General features: G+C 38.6%; 1 protein-coding gene across 1 annotated transcript; it reads right to left on the bottom strand.

Annotated features, from left to right (window-relative positions):
- Positions 1-252: 252 nt before the first annotated feature.
- On the bottom strand, positions 253-6199 carry LOC144219514 (spermatogenesis-associated protein 31A3-like). The gene is made up of 4 exons (XM_077749537.1): positions 6017-6199; positions 5136-5193; positions 4504-4564; positions 253-4231 (listed from the first exon to the last, which is right to left on the bottom strand). The coding sequence occupies exons 1-4, from the start codon at positions 6197-6199 to the stop codon at positions 355-357; spliced, it is 4179 nt and encodes a 1392-aa protein (XP_077605663.1). The 3' UTR covers positions 253-354.
- Positions 6200-22506: the final 16307 nt, after the last annotated feature.

The raw sequence follows: 22506 nt of genomic DNA, 5'->3' as shown, positions 1-22506 counted from the left end.
AAGAAAGACAAGTTAAACCAGATCTTGGGGTAATGTCTTCATAGTATTTCTCATCTTTTTAGAATAGTTTTTGTTTGCATAATGACAGTATCATGAAAACAATGTATAATGAAAGGATAAGGAGCAAGCCTACAATACTCAAGGCCAAACTCCCTCCATTCTCCTCCCTTCTAGAAGCACATACAGAACACAGGACAGACAAAAGCAACCATTCTACCTTCTTTTGAGGGAAAAACATATATATTTGGGAATATTAAGTATTTGGATGTGCTAATGAGAAAAAAAAACATTTTCTCTACATGGATTAATTTTTTTCTTGGAGACATGTTTTCCTACTAGGTATAAAGACATATTTTATGATCGACCAAATAGGGAGGTCTGAAGAAAACAGTGCCGTGGACAGTGTTGATGGTGGCCAGGGGCACCTGGCATCCTTGGCCCATACTGGCAAGGACTGACTGGAGACAAAGTCTTCTTGGGAGGCAGGGATGGGAGGTGTGTCGAGTCCAGCTGCTCATCCTCAAATCTTACACTTTTAAAGGACTGTCGGTGTTTAACCTGCTTTTCCTTGATAGAACTACTCTGACCATTGGAGATGTCTTGGTGATTGTGGGCTGTATAACTCATTATTCTCCCTTGCTCTGGGTAGAAGGGAATCCTGTGGTAGCAGAAACACCCACATACTGGTGCTTGGAGTTCCTGTTTGTTCTCATTTAACTTTGTGACATGAAGTCCATGGTGAATTGCCACTTTTTCCTCTAGAATCTGTCCAACAGCTGTCATGAGTGCCTGAGCCTCAGTAGTCTCATTAGCCATAATTGATCTGCTTCTGACTGGTCCTTGGCTCTGGGCAGAGACTATTATTGGCTTACATTTTTGCAGAATATTCTGACCTTTGACTTTTCTATTGGGGAAAATCCATTGAAAAAAGTGCCTCATCCTTTTTCTGAAGAGGTTTTCTGGAGGACCTTGTTTCTTCCCTGGCAGGAGCTGGATGCATCTGTTCCTAACAGAGTCTACTATTCCCCTGACTGGGGAAGGGTGACTCATACTTTCAGCTTGAGATGTCCTCAATTCTTCAAACCGTTCTTTATTCTTTCCTGAGTTGGGCCTCTTACAGTCCTCTCTCTTATAAGTAGAGGCAGTCATCTTGCTCTGGTTCTTCCATGAGTCTTGGAGTCTAGAGAGCACGGGCTCTTGCTGACTTAAGAAGCTCCTTTGGTCTGCCATGAAGCCGTATAGTATCTGGGAATCTACCTTGTCTCCAGTAGGCACTGTCTGGGGATAACAATGCGGCACCTGAGAAGCCAAGTTGTCTACAGCAAGGAGCATGTGTGTAGGACAGTCTTGAGGCTGGTTATCTGGCTTTCTCTTCAATTTGGACATAAATTCACTAACGTCTGTGTTAAGGCATGACTCTCCAGTATCTTGGAAAGCAGACATTGTAGAAAGTTTTTTACTGGTATCTAAACCCCTCATATGTGCATTTATGGTTTGGGGTTTTGTGAGCACATTGGTTCCCAAGATGGGGCTAGACTGTGGTTGAAGAGTATGAGACTTTGCCTCAACTGCCTCCCTGGCCTTTTCAGCCCTAAAATATTGGGGTCCCAAGTTCATCTTCTGCATTGCTACATTATGGCAGGGGTCTTGTGAGGCCCAATACTCACTCTCCTCTCTTTGCTCATTCCTGGCCATTGGTGAACTGGGACTCAACTCATGGCTGCTCCTTTCAGCCCATTCTGCAGAACCACTCTTTGGAGTTCTGTCTATGAGGCTGAGTGTGAGAGACTGAGAAAGTGGCCTGCTGTTCTGTCCAATCAGAGAGGCCTTTGAGGGCCCCTGGTTGTCATCGGATGGGGTTCTTACCAGGGACCTCGGGATTTCCTCATATGTGGGTGAAGTGGCAAGGAGAGGCCTCTCCAAAATAGGACCTGACTCTTCTGTTATAACTATCTTTCCCAGACATGTCTGAGAAGGTTTTCCCAGGAATTTGGCAAACTTGACTATTGAGGGGGTCCTGGGCAAAGGTTGAACCTTTTTCAACTTAAAGAGATTTATGGGCTTAAGGACCTTGAGGGGTAGACCCCACTTGTGCCTTACCCAAAACTTTATAATATGTGCTTCCAGCACTTCTTGAATGTCTGGATCAAGGAAGGAAACCCTGTGGGAGGTGTTCACATATGGTCCCCAACCCTTCAACATTCCTAGATTTCTGATTTCCCTTTGAGTGTTGGGCTTGGGAAAAGCATGATTGACAGCAAGCCAGGATTGATGCACACTCACAGGGATCAGACTCTCCCTGATCTTTCCCAACTTCCTGCCCAAATGATCTTTCAGGAAGTTTTCTAGTTTCTTATCTAAGCTCTTTAGTAAATCACTTCCTGAGTCACTCATTGACGGCCCCAAGTCACTTTCTAACTCCTCAGAGCTTACTTCCTGAAACCCCATTAGAGACCTTTCTGAGTCCCCGGAGAGATCTTTTGAGACCTTTCCCAAAATACACCCCAGGCCTTTACCCATGCCCTGACTTAGCTGGAACCCCACTTTCCGTGTATCCTTGTTGCTTTTACCTGCACATGCAGAGGACCATGAGGGTCCATGCTTGCCCTTTGCCTGACATGTCCCTGGTAATTCACCCTGAAGCTGCCTTAGTTCCAGAGACTCTTGGATCTTGCGGGGTAGTTCCCACCGGTGTTGGATGAGCCACTTTTGTAGGTGTTGCTCCAGTTGCTTACGGAGTTCAGGACTGATTGGAAAATTCTCAGGAAGCAGGGAGACTGCCCAGCTGTCTTCAGGAAGATTGGAAGTGAAAACACTAAAAACTTCTTGAGATCTTTTGATTGCAGAGGATAAAGCCCACCCACTTTCTAGTTGCTTCTGCAACAAAGGCCATTCTGGATGTTGAATCTCAGTTGGGATGAGAAATTGTGACTTATCTGGGCCTATAGGGCAAGATATTTCACAGGCCTTAATCTGAGGTGGTGAAGGTGATAGGGTTGGAAGAGAGGATTGGAGATGATCCTGAGTCAGGATTTGAGCTAGGGGTGGTGGTTGGAATTGAGGTATAGTTGACATCAAGGATTGAGATTGGAACTCCAGTTGGGACAGGTGTTGGGACTGGGAAAGCAGTGGAGATAGTTTGGCCTGCATTTGAATTGGGCAGGCACTTGAGATTCCATTGAATAAGAGAGAGGGAGACTGTAGCACTGGAGAGCCCTCAGAAATCCAGGCAGTAGCCACCAGAGATTCGCTATGTAGAGAGGGGAGACCCCAGAAAAGCTGGTTATATTTCTGCTGTAGATGGGGCCCCAAGACCTTAGGATATGAGAGTTTCTGAGGGCCAGACAGCTGCTCTGATTTTCCTTTTGTGCTCCAGAAATGTTGGGGGCTTGTGTTCTGTTCAGGACTCAGTGATTTCAACATATTTCCTAAAGAATTCAGGTGGTAGTCTGGGTTTTGTATTGCATATGATTCATTTTTTTCTTTTTCTTTCAAAATCTTGATCTTGACTCTTTTTTTGACTTGTATCTCCAGAAGCTTCTGATCATCTGAGCTCAGCAAAGAGGGGCTAACAGCTCCTATGTGTCTGTTGGTCAGGTTTCCCCAGAATGAGGCCTTTGGTGAGTGGTGGGAAAGGTGTTCTTGCTGAGACTCATAATTTGATGAGGTTGAGAGGCACAGGGCTTTGGCAGCAGTGTGCCACCAGGACAGGGTTGAAATGGGACAACTTGAGTGGCCAAGGCCTGAGATGGCTAGGACAGGAGTAGCTGACCAAGGGGTGTGAGACGACCTATGTGGAATGGGGCTCAGTGGGAATGCCAAGGAGTCACAGTGAGGAAGAGTCAGAATAGAGTCTGGAGGTTGTGGAGCAGAGGAGGCTGTCAGAGGTGGAGAGCAGGCCTCTGAATTAAGGGGATGTGGAAGGGGAGGGGAAAGAACAATTGGCTGGGTTGGAAGGCTGTCGAGGGGAAGGAAGGGCTCTGGTGGCAAAGAGGCATTCAGAGATGAGTGGGAATGAACAGAAATTGAAGAGACTGTTGAGCCAAGAAGTAGAGGGCGCTGGGTCAGAGGAACTGGGGTAGCCAACAAGGACATGGTGGGAGCAGCATCATCCACAGTCTCCCTGTATGGCTGGTGGGCTCCAGCAGGCACTGCTTTGCACACCTCACCAGGGAGGTCTTGACATAAGAGTTGATGAAAGCCACCCTTGTCAGGGAGCCTCCCCAGGCAGCTGCAGGAGACAGGAAGCAAAAGCTGCAGCTAGAAACTGACAGGGCAAGGAAGGCAGGGCAGTCTGGGCAGGGATAAACACCTGCAACCCACAGCCCTTCACAGTCTCCATACTGACTTCACATTGCTCTTGCTATTCCTTACCCCAGAGCTTTAATCATACTTTGTTCCCATGTCTCCCCCTCTCAGGATTCCCTGTGGACCAGGGGTCACATCATAAACTGGGACAAAGGAGGAGCAAGGAAAAGGGGAAGAAGTGGAAAGATTCTTTACCTTTGCAGAAGTGAAATCAGACTGCGAGCTCCCTCTAATTCTTTCAGGCAATTTTTGCAAGCTGGAAATAAGGAGGCTGGGTTACAGTTGTGAAAGTAGGGCCCTAAATGTCTTAGGGGAGACTGAACACAATGTCCTTTTAGGGGGATACTGTTGGGAGATTAGACTATGGAGGCCAAGCATCACTGTTCAAAGCCACATGATCCCTCACAGTGATAGCAAGGTTTATGATGGGGAGCACTTTGTCATTTACATTACCCTCCAGGGCCCTCACAGCTGCCTTGTTGGGGATAAAGGACAAGGGTCACCTCACAAAAGAATCTGAGTGAAGTTAAACCACTTATTGACCTAGATATCTGTTCCACCTCTGAATCTAGGCATTAATGATCTACTACAGCCCACACACCCCTGTCAGCTGACACCCATTTCAACCCCTATCAACTTCCTTCCAAGCATAGAATCTGTGAAATATACAGTAGTTGATCTCCTTCCCAAGAACCTCTGTGAGGGCTCTGTTTCCTGAGGGATGATCTCTGCCCCTGGCGTCCTTGGAGATTGTGGAATTAGACCCTCAGGGGCAAGAGAGATGGAGGAGAACTTGGCACATGTAGGGCTAAATGGCATAAGCTTACCTTTCAAATCTCTGCTTTTTTTTTTACTCTTGTTCCTCCTCATTATATCCACTTGACTCTACAAAAGAAGATGAGGGGCTGGGACTCAATTATCTCTTCTCTCTAGATCATTCGCAGATGCTCATTGTTCATAAACTATGACTTTCTACATTTCTACATCTAATGGGGCTCTGTGGTCTTTTCTTTTACTCATTTTTAAAATAAATAGAATATTTTTAGTTTTTCTTCTTTGAAGAATGCAAAGATGGATTTTCTATGTGAGATCACTATGAATTTCTTTCATCACTATTCCTCTACTCAAGAAACACACATAAGCAGAGGGTGATAAGCATGGAGGAGGGCACTTGTTGGGAAGAGCACTGGGTATTATATGGAAACCAACTTGACAATAAACTATATTTAAAAAAAAAAAGGAACACACAAATACAGGTCCTTCTATGCTCTGTTTCCCGAGTTCAGACCCCCCACTCTAACCCTTTAGATGCTCTCTGGGGCTCAGTACTGCCTTCACATCAGCCTAACACAGAGGAAGAGCTCACCTGAGACATCTGTCACAGGAAGGAGAAAGTGACTGGTAAAACAATGCTTAGGAGTCTGTCTTCCTGCAGAGAATGAACTCAGTATACAGTTCTCACTCACTGGTCACTGCATTTGGGACTTTGCCCAGGAGATGTGGGGTCTGGGTCAAAGATGTTGGGATGGAAATCCATATGCCCACTCAGCTTTGCCTGCCCTGGCTGGTCCCCAAGAAGGATGATGTTCTATTCTTTCCTCAGGTTTCCCATCTCACAAGTCTCTCCAGATGATTTAGAAAAGTGAATATGAGAATAAGAAAATTTAAAAAGATAATCCCTGTTGGGGTTTAGCCAAAGTTTCCTTACCTTCCTGACATTTCTATATTTCTTAGCTGGTGGTAAGGATGGATTACTCTGAAAGCAGGGGAGTAATAGAAGGAAGAGTCCCAATCCACACAGGAAAGCAAAGATGGTATCAATCACCCAGGAGGTGGAAACAGAACTCAGCCAGGTGGTACCAGTGCTTCTCAGAGAAAAGAAATTCTCCATCTTTGGAAATCTGCTCTCCTCAGGCAACTGAGCACTGATAGTTCACTTGGGGACAGAACTCCAGGCCTGCATCACAGAGCTAAAGCCTTGTCACAAAGGGTTCTTGAGAATGGGGGAGGGGGTGTTGAGAAAAGCAGGGTAGGGGCGCCTGGGTGGCTTAGTCGGTTAAGCGTCCGACTTTCGCTTAGGTCATGATCTCGCGGTTCGTGGGTTCGAGCCCCGCGTCAGGCTCTGTGCTGACTGCCAGCTCAGAGCCTGGAGCCTGTTTCAGCCTGTGACTCCCTCTCTCTCTGACCCTCCCCTGCTCACGCTGTCTCTCTCTCTCTCTCTCCTAGAAATAAATAAAACATTTAAAAAAAAAAACTTAAAAAAAAAAGAGAAAAGCAGGGTAGACCACCACCCCTCCCCCATCATTCAGTCCCACAGATCCCTGCAATTCCCTGGGCCTTCTAGATTCCTCCTCCCAACTCTACACTCATCTCAGAGAGACCTTAGCCAATTTTCTATTCATTCAATCTGGAACTCAGATATTACCTGGTCCCTTTTGCCCATTAAGGGTCTTGACTATGGCCCACCAATTTTATAGCCCTTGAAAATTTGAAGTTGACCCTAGAATTTTGGCTATTTCCCAAGGAATTTTACTTTCTGGATTTTCTCTGTCCTCATCTCTAGCTTCCCATATAATGTTTTTGTCTTGTATAAACCCAGGTACATAATTTAGATTTCTTTTGCATTTAATTAGTTTTATGAATTTTAGTGTTTGCTTTGTCTCATTCTCAGAAGGACATATACACAGAAAAATAAAATTATTCAAAATTCATAAATCAAAGTATGAAAGTTACTTTTTAAAGTTTGTGGCATTTGTAATTCTGAAGTTAGTAAAGCTTTAAACTGCACAAAGACTTTTGGGACATGCTGGATACATACACATATTCACAGACATACATACACTTAACCTTTCACAAAACAATCCAGTATTTCCAAATCCAAGAATCCACAATTTTCTACAGAAAACATTTTTTCATCTATTGTCTTGACCTGATTTTATACTTTATTTTTGTTTTATTTTGAATTTTTTAATTTTCCACATAAGTTTTAAAACGTTGTTTTAGTTCATTACAGCTTCTATAACAAAATACCACAGAACAGGTGGATCAAACAACATAAATTTATTTCTCACAATTCTGGGGTCTAAGTCCAAAGTCAAGTGCCCCAGCATGGTCACATTTCTGGTGAAGTACCTCTTCCTGGTTCATAGCGCTTTCTCACTGTGTCCTCACATGGTGGGAAGGGGTGAGGAATCTATCTGGAGACTTTTTTGTAAGGCACTAATCCCTTCCACAAGGGCTCATAAATGTGTTCCAATGGTCTCATCTCTTCTTTCTTTAGGAGTTAGGATTTGAACATATGGATTTGGGTGGGGGGACACACACACTCAACAAATGTATGTGGCACATATGCCACACTCAGAAGCCAGGAATGGGTTAGTTTATTTATACTCCTTTATAATAGTCTCACCTCAAATTAAAATTTTATCAAAATTTGGACTTCTTTGTATTCATATCTGCCTTCTATATTTTCTTTATTACTTTATTTTTAATATGTTTTGTTTGATGGGTTTTTTGATATTTAAAATCTTATCAGACAATCTTACCTTGATTAAATTAATTGCTATTTTATTATGATTTATTTCTGCCATGTTATTTTGATTTGTTTTCCATATTTTCTTTATTCTTTTTTCTTCTCTTTTTGCATCTTCCAATTATGGATCAAATGTTCTTTTTATTCAGAATTTGAGAGTTTTAATATCATAATGGTTTTATATCATTAATTATGTTAATTTCCTTCTCAGTTTCTTACATGTGTCAATACTAATATTATCTCAGCAATCCAGAATACTCTTGCCTCCTCTATTTTGCTTTCTCTGTAATGACAGCCCTTACTTCAAGAGGATATTACTGAAGTTTTGCTTCTGGGTTATTTTGTATATGCCACGATTTCATGTATTTTTTTATGATACAGTAAACATCACTAATATCAATCCTTATGTCCCCACAACTGCATGTTCGTAGATTTATTTTTCTTCCTCCTGGAGAATTTCCTCTAGGAATATTTTCCAACAGACTTATGTAAAATAAAACTGTTGAGGCCTTCTTTTCTTTTTTCTTTTTTAAATGCTCTCTCACTGAGAGAGCATCAGTGGGAGGGACAGAGAGGGTGGGGACAGAGAATCCAAAGAAGGCTCCATGCTGACAACAGCAAGCCCAACGAAGGGCTAGAACCCACAAACCCTGAGATCATGACCTGAGGCAAAGTCCGAAGCTCAACCAGTTGAGCCACACAGGCTCCCCAGTCTTATTTTCTGATAAGATCTTATTTCTCTGCCCTTGTATTTAAAAGATCTTGGCTGCATATAATTCAAAGCTTAAATTTTCATTCCTTTCAATTCTTTAAACACATTACTCCACCCCATCCTTGTCTCCAACATTGTGTTGAAAAGCCTGATATCAATCAAAAGTCACATTTTCTTTAAAAGATGATCTGACTTTTTATCATTTCAACAGGATGCTATAAAAAAAGAAGTATAAATCACTTTGCAACTATAAACTTAACTAAGTTTATAGTTTAATTATAGTTTATTAAGAAGCGATGTTGTATTTTGTCAAATGCTTTTTCTGCATCTATCAACAGGATCATATGGCTTTTATCTTTTCTTTTGTTGATGTCATATATCACATTGATTGATTTGCGAGTATTGAACCAGCCCTGTAACCCAGGAATGAATCCCACTTGATCTTGGTGGATAATTCTTTTTATGTGCTGTTGCATTCGATTAGCAAATATCTTGTTGAGGATTTTTGCATTTGTATGCATCAGGGATATTGGCCTGTACTTCTCTTTTTTTGCTGGGTCTCTGTCTGTTTTGGGAATCAAAGTGATGCTGGCTTTGTAAAATGAATCCGGAAGTTTTACTTCAATTTCTATTTTTTGAAACAGTTTGAGAAGTATAGGTATTAACACTCCTTTAAATGTCTGGTAGAATTCCCCAGGAAAGCCATCTGGTCCAAGACTCTTATCTGTTGGGAGATTTTTGATAACTGATTCAATTTCTTCATGAGTTATGGGTCTTTTCAAATTTTCTATTCCTTCCCATTTGAGTTTTGGTAGTGTGTGGGTGTTTAGAAACTTGTTCATTTCTTCCAGGTTATCCAGTTTGTTGGCATATAACTTTTCGTAATAATCCCTGATAATTGTTTGTATTTCTGAGAAATTGGTTGTAATAAATCCATTCTTACTTGACACATTTCCAAAGTCAAGGGAATTAAAAGGAAAAATGAACTATTGGGACCTCATCAAGACAAAAAGCTTTTGCACTGCAAAGGAAACAATAAAAGAAACTAAAAGGCAACTGATGGAATGGGAAAAGAAAAAAAAAAAAGACAGTTGCAAATGACGTATCAGATAAAGGGCTAGTATCCAAAATATATAAAGAACTCACCAAACTCCACACCCAAAAAAACAATTAATCCAGTGAACAAATGGCAGAAGACATGAATAGACACTTTTCCAAAGAAGACATCCAGATGGCCAACAGACACATGAAATGATGCTCAGCATCCTCCTCATCAGGGAAATACAAATCAACACCACACTGAGATACTACCTCACACTGGTCAGAGTAGCTAAAAGTAACAACTTAGGAGACCAAAGATGCTGGTGAGGATGTGAAGAAATGGAAACCCTTTTGTACTGTTGGGGGGAAAGCAAACTGGTGCAGCCACTCTGGAAAACAGTGTGGAGGTTCCTCAAAAAATTAAAAATAGAACTACCGTATGACCCAGAAATAGCACTACTATGAATTTACCAATGGGATACAGGAGTGCTGATTCATAAGAGCACATCTACCCCAATGTTTATAGCAGTGCTTTCAACAATAGCCAAAATATGGAAAGAGCCTACATGTACATCAACTGATGAATGGATAAAGATGTGGTTTATATATATACAATGGAATACTATTTGGCAATGAGAAGGAGTGAAATTCTGTCATTTGCAGCAACATGGATGGAACTCGGGGGTATTATGCTAAGTGAAATAAGTCTGTCAGAGAAATACAGATATCATATGTTTTCACTCATATGTGGATCAGGAGAAACCTAACAAAAGACCATGGGGGAAAGGATGAGAGTAAAAAGTTAAGGAAGACAAACCATAAGAGACTCTTAGAGAACAAATTGGGGGTTGATGGGGCTTCAGGAAAGGGAAAGTGGGTGATGGACATTGAGGAGGACACTTGTTGGGATAAGCCTTGGGCGTTGTATGGAAGCCAATTTGACAATAAATTATATTAGATAGATCGATCAATCGATAGATAGATAAAAACATAAAATGAAAAGAAAATTTAAACAGACTCATAAAAAAATTGAATCAGTAATCAAAAATCTCCCATCAAACAAGAGTCTGGAGCTAAATGGCTCCCCAGGGGAATTCTACCAAACATTTAAAGAAGAAATAATATCTATTCTTTTGAAACTGTTCCAAAAAATAGAAATGGAAAGAAAACTTCCAAACTCATTCTATGAACCCCAGCATTACCTTTATTCCAAAGCCAAAGACCCCAGTAAAAATGAGAATTATAGGCCAACATCTTTGATGAACATGGATGCAGAAATTTTCAATAAAATACTAGCAAATCAAATTCAATAATACATTAAGAATTATTCACCACAATCAAGTGGGATTTATTCCTGGTCTGCAGGGCTCATTCAATATTTGCAAATCAATCAACATGATACACCACATTAATAAAAGAAAGGATAATAACCTATATGATCCTCTCAATAGATGCAGAAAAAGAATTTGACAAAATACAGCATCCACTCTTGATAAAAACCCTCAACAAAGTAGGGAGAGATGTAACATAATTCAATGTCATGAAAGCCATATATGAACGACCCACAGGTCATAACATCCTCTCGGTTTTTCCCCTAAAATCAGGAACATGATAGGTATGTCCACTCTCACAATTACTATTTAATTTAGTACTAGGAGTCTTAGCCTCAACAATCAGACAACAAAATGAAATAAAAGGCATTCAGATTGGCAAGGAAGAAGTCAAACTTTCACTACTTATAGACAGCATGATACTCTATGCAGGAAACCTGAAAGACTCCACCAAAAAATTGCTAGAACAAATACCTAAATTCAGCAAAGTCATAGGATATAAATTCAATGTGCAGAAATTTGAGGCATTACTATACATCAATAATAAAGCAGCAGAAAAATAAATCAAGGAATTGATCCCTTTTGCAATTGCACCAAAACCAATAAGATACCTAGGAATAAACTTAACTATAAAGGTAAAAGATCTGTACTCTGACAACCAAAGAAAACTTATGAAAGAAATTGAAGAGGACAGAAAGAAATGGAAAGCATTCCATGCTCACGGATTGCAAGAACTAACATTGTTAAAATGTCTGTGCTACCCAAAGCAATCTACACATTTAATGCAATCTCCATCAAAATATCACCATTTTTCTCAGAGCTAGAGGAAATAGTCCAAATTTGGATAGAACCACAAAAGACCCCAAAAACACAAAGCAATCTTGAAAAACAAAAACAAAAATGGAAATATCAAGATTCCATATTTCAAGCTATATTAGAAAGCTGTAGTCATCAAGACAGTATGATACTGGCACAAAACCAGACACATACACTAATGAAGCAGAATAGAAAATCCAGAAATGAACCCACTATGTGGTCAACTAATCTTTGACAAGCAGGAAAGAATATCCCATAGGGAAAAAAAAGTCTCCAACAAATTGTGTTGGGAAAACTGGACAGTGACATGCAGAAGAATGAAACTTTACCATACACAAAAATAAACTAAAATGGGTGAAAGACCTAAATGTGAGATGAGAAATCATCAAAATCTTAGAAGAGAACACAGGCAGCAACCTCTTTGATCTTGGCTGGAGCAACTTCTTACTGGACACATTGCTGAAGGTAAGGGAAACAAAAGGACACATGAACAATATATTGGGACTTCATCAAGATAAAAAGCTTCTGTTCAGCAAAGGAAACAATCAACAAAAGTAAAAGGCAGCCTATAGAATGGGAGAAGATATTTGCAAACAACATATCAGATAAAGAGTTAGTATGCCAAATCTGTAAAGGACTTATCAAACTCAACATCCAAAAAGCACATAACCCAGTTAAGAAATGGGCAGAAGACATGAACAAACATTTTTCCAAAGAGGACATCCAGATGGCTAACAGACACATGAAAAGATGCTCAACATCATAAATCATCAGGGAAATACAAATCAAAACCACAATGAGATAACACAGCACACCTGTCAGAATGGCTAAAATTAACAACACAGGAAACAACAGGTGTTGGCGAGGATGTGGAGAAAGAGGAACCCTTTTATACTGCTGCTGGGAATGAAAACGAGTGTAGCCACTCTAGAGAACAGTATGGAGGTTCCTCAAAAAGTTAAAAAAAAGAACTACCCTAAGACTCAGCAATTGCACTACTAAGTATTTACCCAAAGGATACAAAAACAGTGATTCATACAGGTACATGCACCTCAATGTTTATAGCAGCATTATCAACAGCAACCAAATTATGGAACCCTCATGCATTGCTGGTGGGAATGCAAAATGGTACAACCACTATGGAAAATATTATGGTGGTTCTTCAAAACTATTTGAAATTGGATTATCATATATATCAGCAATCTCACTTCTGGGTATTTACCCAAATGAATGAGAAGCACAAACAGAATGAGATAATGTGTATTAACAATTCATTGTGTGAAAATTCACAACTGTGATGTTGTTCACTAAGTAGACAATCCTGCTGGGAACTCTGAGACACTCCACTGAACACGTTTCAAAATTATCCTATCCACTGACTTCTATCTCCAATTTGGTTGCTGTTGTTCCCAGGTGCATAATCCTCCTCCCCCTACATACACAATTCTCTATTGTTTTTGCAGGATTCAGGAAATTTCTGAGGGAAGCCTTTCCCAGGTAAGAGTGACAGAAGCAAACCTCTGAGGTGAAACTATATTCACGTTTCTAGAACTTTCTTTCAAACTCAGGGATATGGGGTGAATCATCAACATCTACGTTAACATAGGTTTTAGCACTATCTTCATTCAAGTTTTCTTTTTTTTAAAATTTGAGTTCAGTCGTGTATTTGAAGTTGTGCCCTTTAGGATGAGCTGTCTTCTTGTGAGATTACTGGAATCAAAAACTAGAAAAGCTATAAGTTTCATTGCAGTAGTAAACTCTAGTTTTTTGCCTATTGTCTGAACACTCCTTAGATATATGCATAGACAAAATACAATTATAATGTGAGGGCCTACATTATACACCAATGTAGAAAAGTAACAGATTTAGCATCTCAGATTATCCATTTGTGAATTGAATGAAAGTTGTCTTTAAAAATGGATTCTTCCTTTCTCTCTCTGATAAAGTACTTTTGACCATTTTCAAGAAGATAAAGCTTTTTAAATTTTCAAATGGAGTTTATAAAACGGAAAATGTCATCTGGTGAAACTAACTGTAGTTACAGTTATTGGGAGTTATATATTTGCACGTTAAAGGTAGATTGTCCAGGTGCATTTTTTTGTGTGTGTGATATTCTTCAAATGGTGGCAGAAAATCTGAACAATTCTGGAATGCGTGATTAACTTGACAGAGGCATAGCTAAGGATTTTTTTTCTGCTTACAATTCACAACCCCAAAAGGCCATTTCCAAGGGTCACATGGTAACAGTATTAGAGACTGCCTAAAGAAACAACTTTTATTTGGGATCAATCCAAGATTAGTAAAATACTAGTGTCCTGCTAAACTGGGTGTAATTCCAGAGTTTCAGAGTTTGAACCTTGTTGGAAATATTCCCTGGTATTTGACTTGCATGAACATTTTACCTGACCAAAGCACATTTCAGAAAGCACATTTGATTATTACATATAACCCAAATAACTACAAATATTAGTATTCCCTGTAATCTCTAGGGGGATCTAGAAAAACAGTTCAGTATTTAGTATGATCATGCTGTTTTCAGTATAATGGAGCACTCTGACCTAATTTAACATAACTGAGAGTCATCTATAAGAATCTGTCCCTTATCTGGAATAATTTTTATCAAAAGTTCTTGTGTTGTGGTTACAAATTAATATTCTCCCCTTTTGACAAAATTTGTTTTTTTAGAAATTTTTTAGAGAATAAGTTAGTTTAGTTAAGCAGTTATCTCATTTCAAGAGTCAGTGCTGCATGGGGGCTCTGAAAGTTAGGCCTATATTGTGCAAGAAATCAGGTAATTAATAAGAAGGATTTTTATGGAAACAAAGAAAACCTTGGGTTAATACTTGGAGTAAATTATAAGCCTGGTGTCTGAGTCCTGAGTGTGCCAGTGAGAAAACTTCTAGATGTTGAGCCTGAAGCATCTTCAGATGGAGTTGGAGCAGACAGTGACAATCTGATGCGTTTTTTCTGGATTGTAGTTCAAATGTCTCTAGTGATCTTTTTGAGTGGCTACCAGAACAACAAGCACAAAAGTTATTTATGTATAAGCTATTGTGGCAAATTCTCTGACGTTTACCTCAAGTTTTCTATCTTCATTTTGCAGGACTTCAGGAAAGATGGGAGTTTTAGTTTGCAATTATTCCAGATCAAGGGAATGGAAGAAATTAAGAAAGCTTAGTTTGGAGAGTCATAAACAGATATTCAAGGAAACCAGAAGAATTCAGTTACCAGTTCAGTTTTGTAGGTAAATAACAAACTCTATGACAACCAGAATTAGAATGTAGCATCCACAAAGGTGTGTTATTGAACTGTATTTTTTTCTCTAAGATCATCCTCATTTTCATAAAAATAGCCAAATTAAGATTAATTTGTTTGTAGGGGTGCCTGAGTGGCTCAGTCAGTTAAGCATACAACTTCAGTTCAGGTCGTAATCTCATGGCTTGTGGGTTTGAGCCCTGTGTCAGGCTCTGTGCTGACAGCTTAGAGCCTGGAGCCTGCTTTGGATTCTGTGTCTCCCTCTCTCTCTCTATGTCCCTCCCCCACTCATGCTCTGTCTCTCTCTGTCTCTCAAAAATAAATAAACATTAAAATTTTTTTAAGTTTAATTTGTAAAATAAGTCAGTTTTGACACGTGGCCAAATTATTATATAAGCACAGCAAGATAGTGATTGACCATGTAAGTTATAGATCCTGCTTTGCTGGAACTTTTTAGTTAAACTTTTAACAGCTTCTTCAGGTCAGAAGCCAAGCCAAATCCACCACCAGATTTGCCTATAACTAGATTTGGGTGAATTACTCTTTTCCTTCTTTTCCTGAGGTCTCCAAAATAACCTGAGGTTCCTGCACCTGCCAGGAAGTGACAAAATTTATAAACAGTTTATAATTTTTAGAAACATTGTGTCACAGACTTTGAGTCTTGTCCTGCAAGAGAGTGGATGCAGAATTGAATACAAAAGAGGCTAATGTCTGAGAGGAGACAAGAGCCCTGAGGAAGGGTCCTTGCTCCATATTTATTAGGCTCAGAAGGCTTGCATACATGAGGGATGTGCAGAAAGAGACAATAAAATAGTGATCATTAACTCATGTGTGTGAGAAAAAGGAGATTTCAAAGGTCTACAGATAGGGGTTAGGGTCAAGACAAATCAAAATCTCAGAGCCGACCAGATGACCATTTACTGCAGGCACCAGGCACTGTGTCTGTTTGTCTTAACTTTTCTAGGGGCTAAGACAGATAGAACATGCTACCTCAGAGTTAACAAGGCATTTTTCTAGCTAATTAGCTCTGGGTGTTTTTACCCTATAGCAGCTTTATGCTCTATACTTTTTTTTACCCAGTGATAAATCCCGGGAGCTTTCACCCTGCTGCAGCTGCTTTCCACCTCTACCTGTTCTCAGACACTTTTGTCCTGTGGCAGCAACTTTCCACTATGTGGTTTGTTCTACACTGGGCACTTTCACCCTGTGGCTGCTTTCCACTCTAAGTCTTGTTAACCCATTGGTGCAAGTTCAGAGAATTCTTAAATTTATTACCCACACCATAGTATGACCTTTTAAAAAATGTTTATTTATCTATTTTGAGAGGGGGAGAGAGAGAGAGAAAACACGCAGTGGGGGAGGGGCAGAGGGCAAGGGAGAGAGAGAATCCCAAAGTGGAGAGCCCTACCTGGGGCTCAGTCTCACAAACCGTGAGATCATGACCCCAGCAGAAACCAAGAGCCGATGCTTCACTGACTAAGCCACCCAGGCACCCCGATTGTACAACCTTTTAATATAGCATAAAATATATTTACTAACAGACCCAAATTTATCTTTAGTTTCTCTGCAACAAGACTAAAGTGTTAAGCCTATAAATAATAATCAATGTTTTAATATTTTATCTTTTTTTGGAAAAGACTTAGATAGCCAATGCATTTAACCCAATTTATCATTTAAACCTAGCAAAACTTCAAAGTTTTAAGTTGTCAGAAATTTTGGAAGCAATTTAAAAGTTTCCCCACAAACCTATTTTATTTTGTCTACTTGTTCTAAACAATAAATTATCTATGAAAACTTCATGAGACTCAAAAATTTCCAATCATCATTTTAATTCAGTTTTGCTGACCAATTACAACAGATACAACATGAATTTAATACACGTAGGTAGAATAAAATTTGAGTATCTCTATTTGATGATAACTCCAAAATACATATCTGTTTAATTAAACAAGCTTAAACTTTAATTTATCAAAGATTTTCCCATACACATGAACTTGAAAAACGTGTTAGTTTCAATTCTTGAGTTTTAGAATGCCAATTTTTACAAGCCCTTGTCTTTTAACCAATTAAATAGAGCTCTTACTTGCTGCCGGTGATTGCTTTCAGTGACCCAGGTCTCTGCCACCTCCTTCACCTAAGGACTTCTAGATTGTACTCCAATAAGCATGTAATCCCCCAGAATATTTACTAAAAGGGGCCTTCCCCCCACCCAACATTTCCCTTGACCTCCTCTAACCGGGGTTGTAAAAGAAGAAGATGCTGCACAAAGACCAAGCAGCCAGGGTGATTTAAACAGGGAACAACAGCATCAGAGATCCCCCCCCAAAACAGACCAAAGAATGAGGTTGGATGGAGGTTTCTCTCAATCTCCCAGAGCCTAAACATGCCTCTCTTAGATCATTCTATTAGGTGGAAGCATCTGGGTTTCTGAATGGCTGGGTTATGTGATCGTTCATCACCTAGGGATCTCTAGACTCAGCTCCAATTAGTGTCTAATCCACCAGACTGTTTACTGAAGGGAATCTGTTCCTGATTGGTTTGCCAACTGGCCCAGGCTTTGTGAGACAACTCACTGAAAAAAAAATCCTATACCTGTGCTGTGGGATTGGCATCATTTACCCTCTGAGCAAAAGGCTCCCCAAGTGGCCACACTGAGTCTCCTGATGGGACAGCAATGCCAATCAGGCAGCACAAATGCCAAGAAGGGAGAGCCCCCACCAAGGAATCTGCTCCTGGCCCTGATAGCTTGAAGAGATTAGTCCAGTGTGAGCATTGCCCACTGTTTTGTTCATTGGAAACCAGGTAACTAGAGGGAAGAACCTCGGAAGAATGAGAATCCCATCTGGGATGCCAAAATTTGTAATTAGACTAATGTTGAGTCTCCTCCTTGGTGGGTTACCAATAGATACTACACTAGGTGGTGTTGTACCACAAAGTAATCCTTATTTGCACAAAAAAGAAAATGACTAGGGATAATTTTGAAAGCCTGAGCAATGGTGCAAGGACTCCTTTTATTTGTAGTTTAGGATGACTATTCCAAAAGGAGGGCTTTGTCATGGCAGGTAAAGGCAAGCATAAGCTTGTGTAGGTGTAGTTAGAATACTTGCCTATATATGCATTGTATGTTATGTTAATGGAGCTTGTGCTCCTCCTAGGGTAGAGGCTTTAACATTATAATAAAGCAGAATTAACTGTCAGACACTTCTTGGCTCATTTGTGCAGCTGTTGACTGCAAAGTTTAGTCTGGAACCATATCAGTTGACCTTAAGTCCAAGCTTCTGCAGAGAGCCAGTGTATGTATTAGTGAGATCTGAAAAAAATCAATAGCTGATAAGGGAGAAAGAGTTCCCTGACAAATAAGCTCTAACCTTTCTGCAAGTTTCAACCTTATAGAACCTTTTTGATACAATCTTATTGTGACTTTAGGGCACATCTCCAATCCTACCAATGATTCTAGATTTTATATTGTTTCCTTGTGTTACAGTGAGCTCCAATGACAACCTCATTGCTATCCATTGGAACAAAAAGATAATTTGCATTGTAAACTTTAAAACTTCATATTTGCCTGTTTCTTCAACAGTCTCACAGACTGTTGACTACCTTGCCCAGGCATCCAGATGCACCAGTATGACAAGACCCTGCCACACATCCCTTTCTTGTCCTCCCTTGAATATGCTCTAGTGACATTCTAATACAATAAAATCCCTTCATGCCTTTTACTTGTGTACCCCACTCTGACTCCAATAAAGGGACTTTAAACCAGTTCTTGCCTTCTCTTTTATCTTGCCACCTTCTTAGTTGAGCCTCCTTCTGTGGTGCTCCTCCTATGTGGCTTCCTCATTGGGATGCGATGATTCTGTCTCTTTAGAACCTATGTTTATAATAAATTTTGTTTTCCTGTGCCTCTCCTCTCTCCCCTTTTGTGGCCACACCTGACTATCTATGAAAGAATACAAAAATAATTTAATTACAAAATAGCAAAACATTGTTTTCTACAATTTCACTAGTTCTTTGGCCTTGATTATATCTTTCACTTGGCTTATTGGAATTGGCATAAAACAAATTTATTAATTTTAACATGGCTACAGTTGTAAACTGCACCACCCTTTCCCATGATGTGTCAACCTTTGGCAAATGGTGTCATTGCTGGAGTTTATGTCAGAAATTTTGGAATATCCTTAAAGAATGTGAATAAAATGACTGGGCAACTGAATGCTGAAAGAGAAATACTTAAAACAGTTTCGTCTCTAATAATTGTCATTCACAAAAAACTTTCATAATCACAAAGTAAATTTCCCAGTATGTGTCTTTAATCTCCCATTGTTTTCCAATAAATTATTTGTAAACAATTGAAAAATTTAATTAAAAATATTTATCACAAAATTGCAGCTATTGCATTGGTTTTTGTGTAATTTAGCCACCTAAAATATAGTTTGTTTTGCATTCTACTATTTTTCAAGCTGTTTTGTAATATCCAAAATATGTACCATAATTTTTTCAGTCAAAAATATACCTTTGGGACAATTAAGTTATATTTACTTCATAGGATATTACATGAGTTAGGTTGTTTCTTAGCATATTTACCCCCAGCTTTATTGACATATAATTGATGTAATATTGTGTAAGCTAGAGCTACAAAGTTTTGATTTATATACATGAATATGGTGAAATGATAACTGCAATAAAGTTAATTAACACATACCTCACCTTCCATAGATACTTGTGTGTGTGTGTGCGCGCACGTGCGTGTGTATGAGATGAGAACTTTTAGGATTTACTTTCAGTGACTTCTAAGTAATACAATAGTTATTATATATAAAAATATATAAAAATCTACAATAGACAACCAGAACTTATTCATCTTATAACTGGAAGTTTCTACCTTTTGACCACGTTTCCCTACTTCTCCAGCAATCACCAGTTGACTCTCTGTTACTATGAGTTATCATATTTGTCCTNATAATAATATTAACTATACATATATATGCATAAGTATATTGTAATAATTACATATTATATAGATTATATAATAATATAATTATATCACATTTTCTTTATCCATTTATTCATAGACAAATAGTATCCATATTTTTGTTTTTGTGAGTAATGTTGCAATTAACATGGCAGGGTCAGATATCTCTTTAAGTGGTGATTTCATTCCTTAGGCTATGGAAGTGGGATTGCTGACTTAATGGTAGTTCTATTTTAAATTTTTTAGGAACTGCTATATTGTTTTTTTCATTATGGTTTTAGCACTATTTTTAACTTCCTGAGGAATTCCCACGCTGTTCTGTAAAGTGGCTGACCAGTTTAAAGTCCCACCAACAGAGTTCAGGAACTCCTTTTTATCCACATTCTCCCAAACACTTGATATGTCTTGTCTTCTCACAGGTATGAGGGAACGTTTCATTGTGGTTTTGATTTGCATTTCCCTGATGATTAGTAGTGTTGAACACTTTTTAATGTACTTATTGGCCATGAACTTATTCTTTGGAAAAATGTTTATTTATTAAATTTATTTAATTCTTTTGCCTACATTTTAATCAGAGCGTTTGGCTATTTTTGTTGCATTGTTATTGAATTGTACTCATTCTTTACATATTTTGGTATTAACCTTTCATTTGATACATAGTTTTCAAATATTTTTCTCTCATTCTGTACATTGCCTTTTCATTCTGTTGATTGTATGATTTTTTTTGCTCTTAACTAAATTTGCATTTTGTTAATTATAATCATATCTACATTTATCAGGAAATAAAATTTGCTATTTTTTATGGAAATGTAATAAGCTACAGTGTTATAATAGTTTCAGGTATACAATATACAATATACAATATACAATTGTCATTCGACAATTCTATACATTTCTCAGTGCTCATCAAGATAAGTGTACTCTTAATACCCTTTAAGTATTTTACCCGTCCTGCTACCTACCTCCCCTCTGGCAACTACCAGCTCGTTCTCTGTATTTAAAATCTAGGGGTTTTTTTAGTCTCTTTTTGTTTATTTGTTCATTGTTTTGTTTGTTTCTAGATTCTACATCATATGGTATTTGTTTTTCTCTGAATGACTTATTTCACATAGTATTAGACCCTCTAGGTCTAGCCATTTTGTTGCAATTAGGTTTCATTCTTTTTTATGACTAATATTCTATCATATATACATATACCAAATCTTCTTTTATCTATGAATGGACAGTTGGATTGCATTCATATATTGGCTATTGTAAATAATGCAGCAATAAATATAGAAGTGCACATACAGTTTCAAATTGGGTTGTTGTTTTTTTTTTGTTTTCTTTAAGTAAATACCCAGTAGTGGAATTAGTGGATCATATGGTATTTTTATTTGTAATTTTTCAAAAAACCTTCATACCATTTTCCACAGTGGCTTCACTAATTTGCATTCCCATCCACAATCCACAAGAGCTCCTTTTTCTCCACACTTTCCCCAACTTTTATTTCTTGTGTTTTTGATTTTACCTATTCTGACAGGTGTGCACTGATATCTTATTTTGGTTTTAATTTGCATTTCCTTGATGATAAGTGATGTTGAGCATCTTTTCATGTGTCTATTGGCCATCTGGTATGTCTCTTTGGAATTGTTTGTTTTTTGGTGTTGAATGGGAGACCTATTTTCAAATGATATATCTGATAGAGGTTAATATCCAAAATACATAAAGACATAATCATATTACTTTTTATTTCCTGGTTTATCACATTTATTGATTTGCATATGTCGAATCATTTTTGCATCCCAGGAATAATTCCCACTTGGTTATGGTGTTACAATTCTTTTAATGAGTGCTTGAATTTTGTTCACTAATATTCATTGAGATCATTACATCTGTGTTCAGTGTGGCTATTAGTTTATAGTTTTCTATTCTTGCAGTCTCCTTAACTGACTTTGGTATCAAGATAATGTTGGCTTCATAGATTAAGTTTAAAGTGTTTCTTTCTCTTCAATTTTCTGGAAGAGTTTGAGAAAAATTAGCATTAATTCTACTTTAAATGTTTGGTAGGATTCAACATTGAAGCCATTTGGTTTTGGTGTTTTCTTTGTTGGAATTTTTTGAATAATGATTCAACCTCCTTATTCCTCATGGTTCAACTTTTCTATTTCTTTTTCTTTATTAAAGAAAAATTGTGTATTTATTTTGAAAGAGAGAGAGCATGTGAGCAGGTAAAGGGCAGCGAGGGAGAGAGAGAATCCCAAGTGGCTCCATTCTCAGCATGGAGCCCCACATGGGGCTCAACCTCACGACCATGAGATCATGAACTGAGCCAATATAGTCAGGCGCTTAACCAACTGAGCCACCTAGGAACCCCCAGACTCTATTTCTTTCCTGCTCCAGTCTCAGGAAGTTGTATAATTCCAGGAAATTACTCATTTCACACACACTTTTTCCTTTCTTTCTTTCTTTCTTTCTTTCTTTCTTTCTTTCTTTCTTTCTTTCTTTCTTTCTTTCTTTCTTTCTTTCTTTCTCTTTCTTTCTCTTTCTTTCTTTCTTT

This window comes from Crocuta crocuta, unplaced genomic scaffold, assembly GCF_008692635.1.
Source record: "Crocuta crocuta isolate KB4526 unplaced genomic scaffold, BGI_CrCroc_1.0 scaffold99, whole genome shotgun sequence".
Taxonomy (NCBI): domain Eukaryota; kingdom Metazoa; phylum Chordata; class Mammalia; order Carnivora; family Hyaenidae; genus Crocuta; species Crocuta crocuta.
This window is presented reverse-complemented; position numbering and strand designations above follow the sequence as displayed.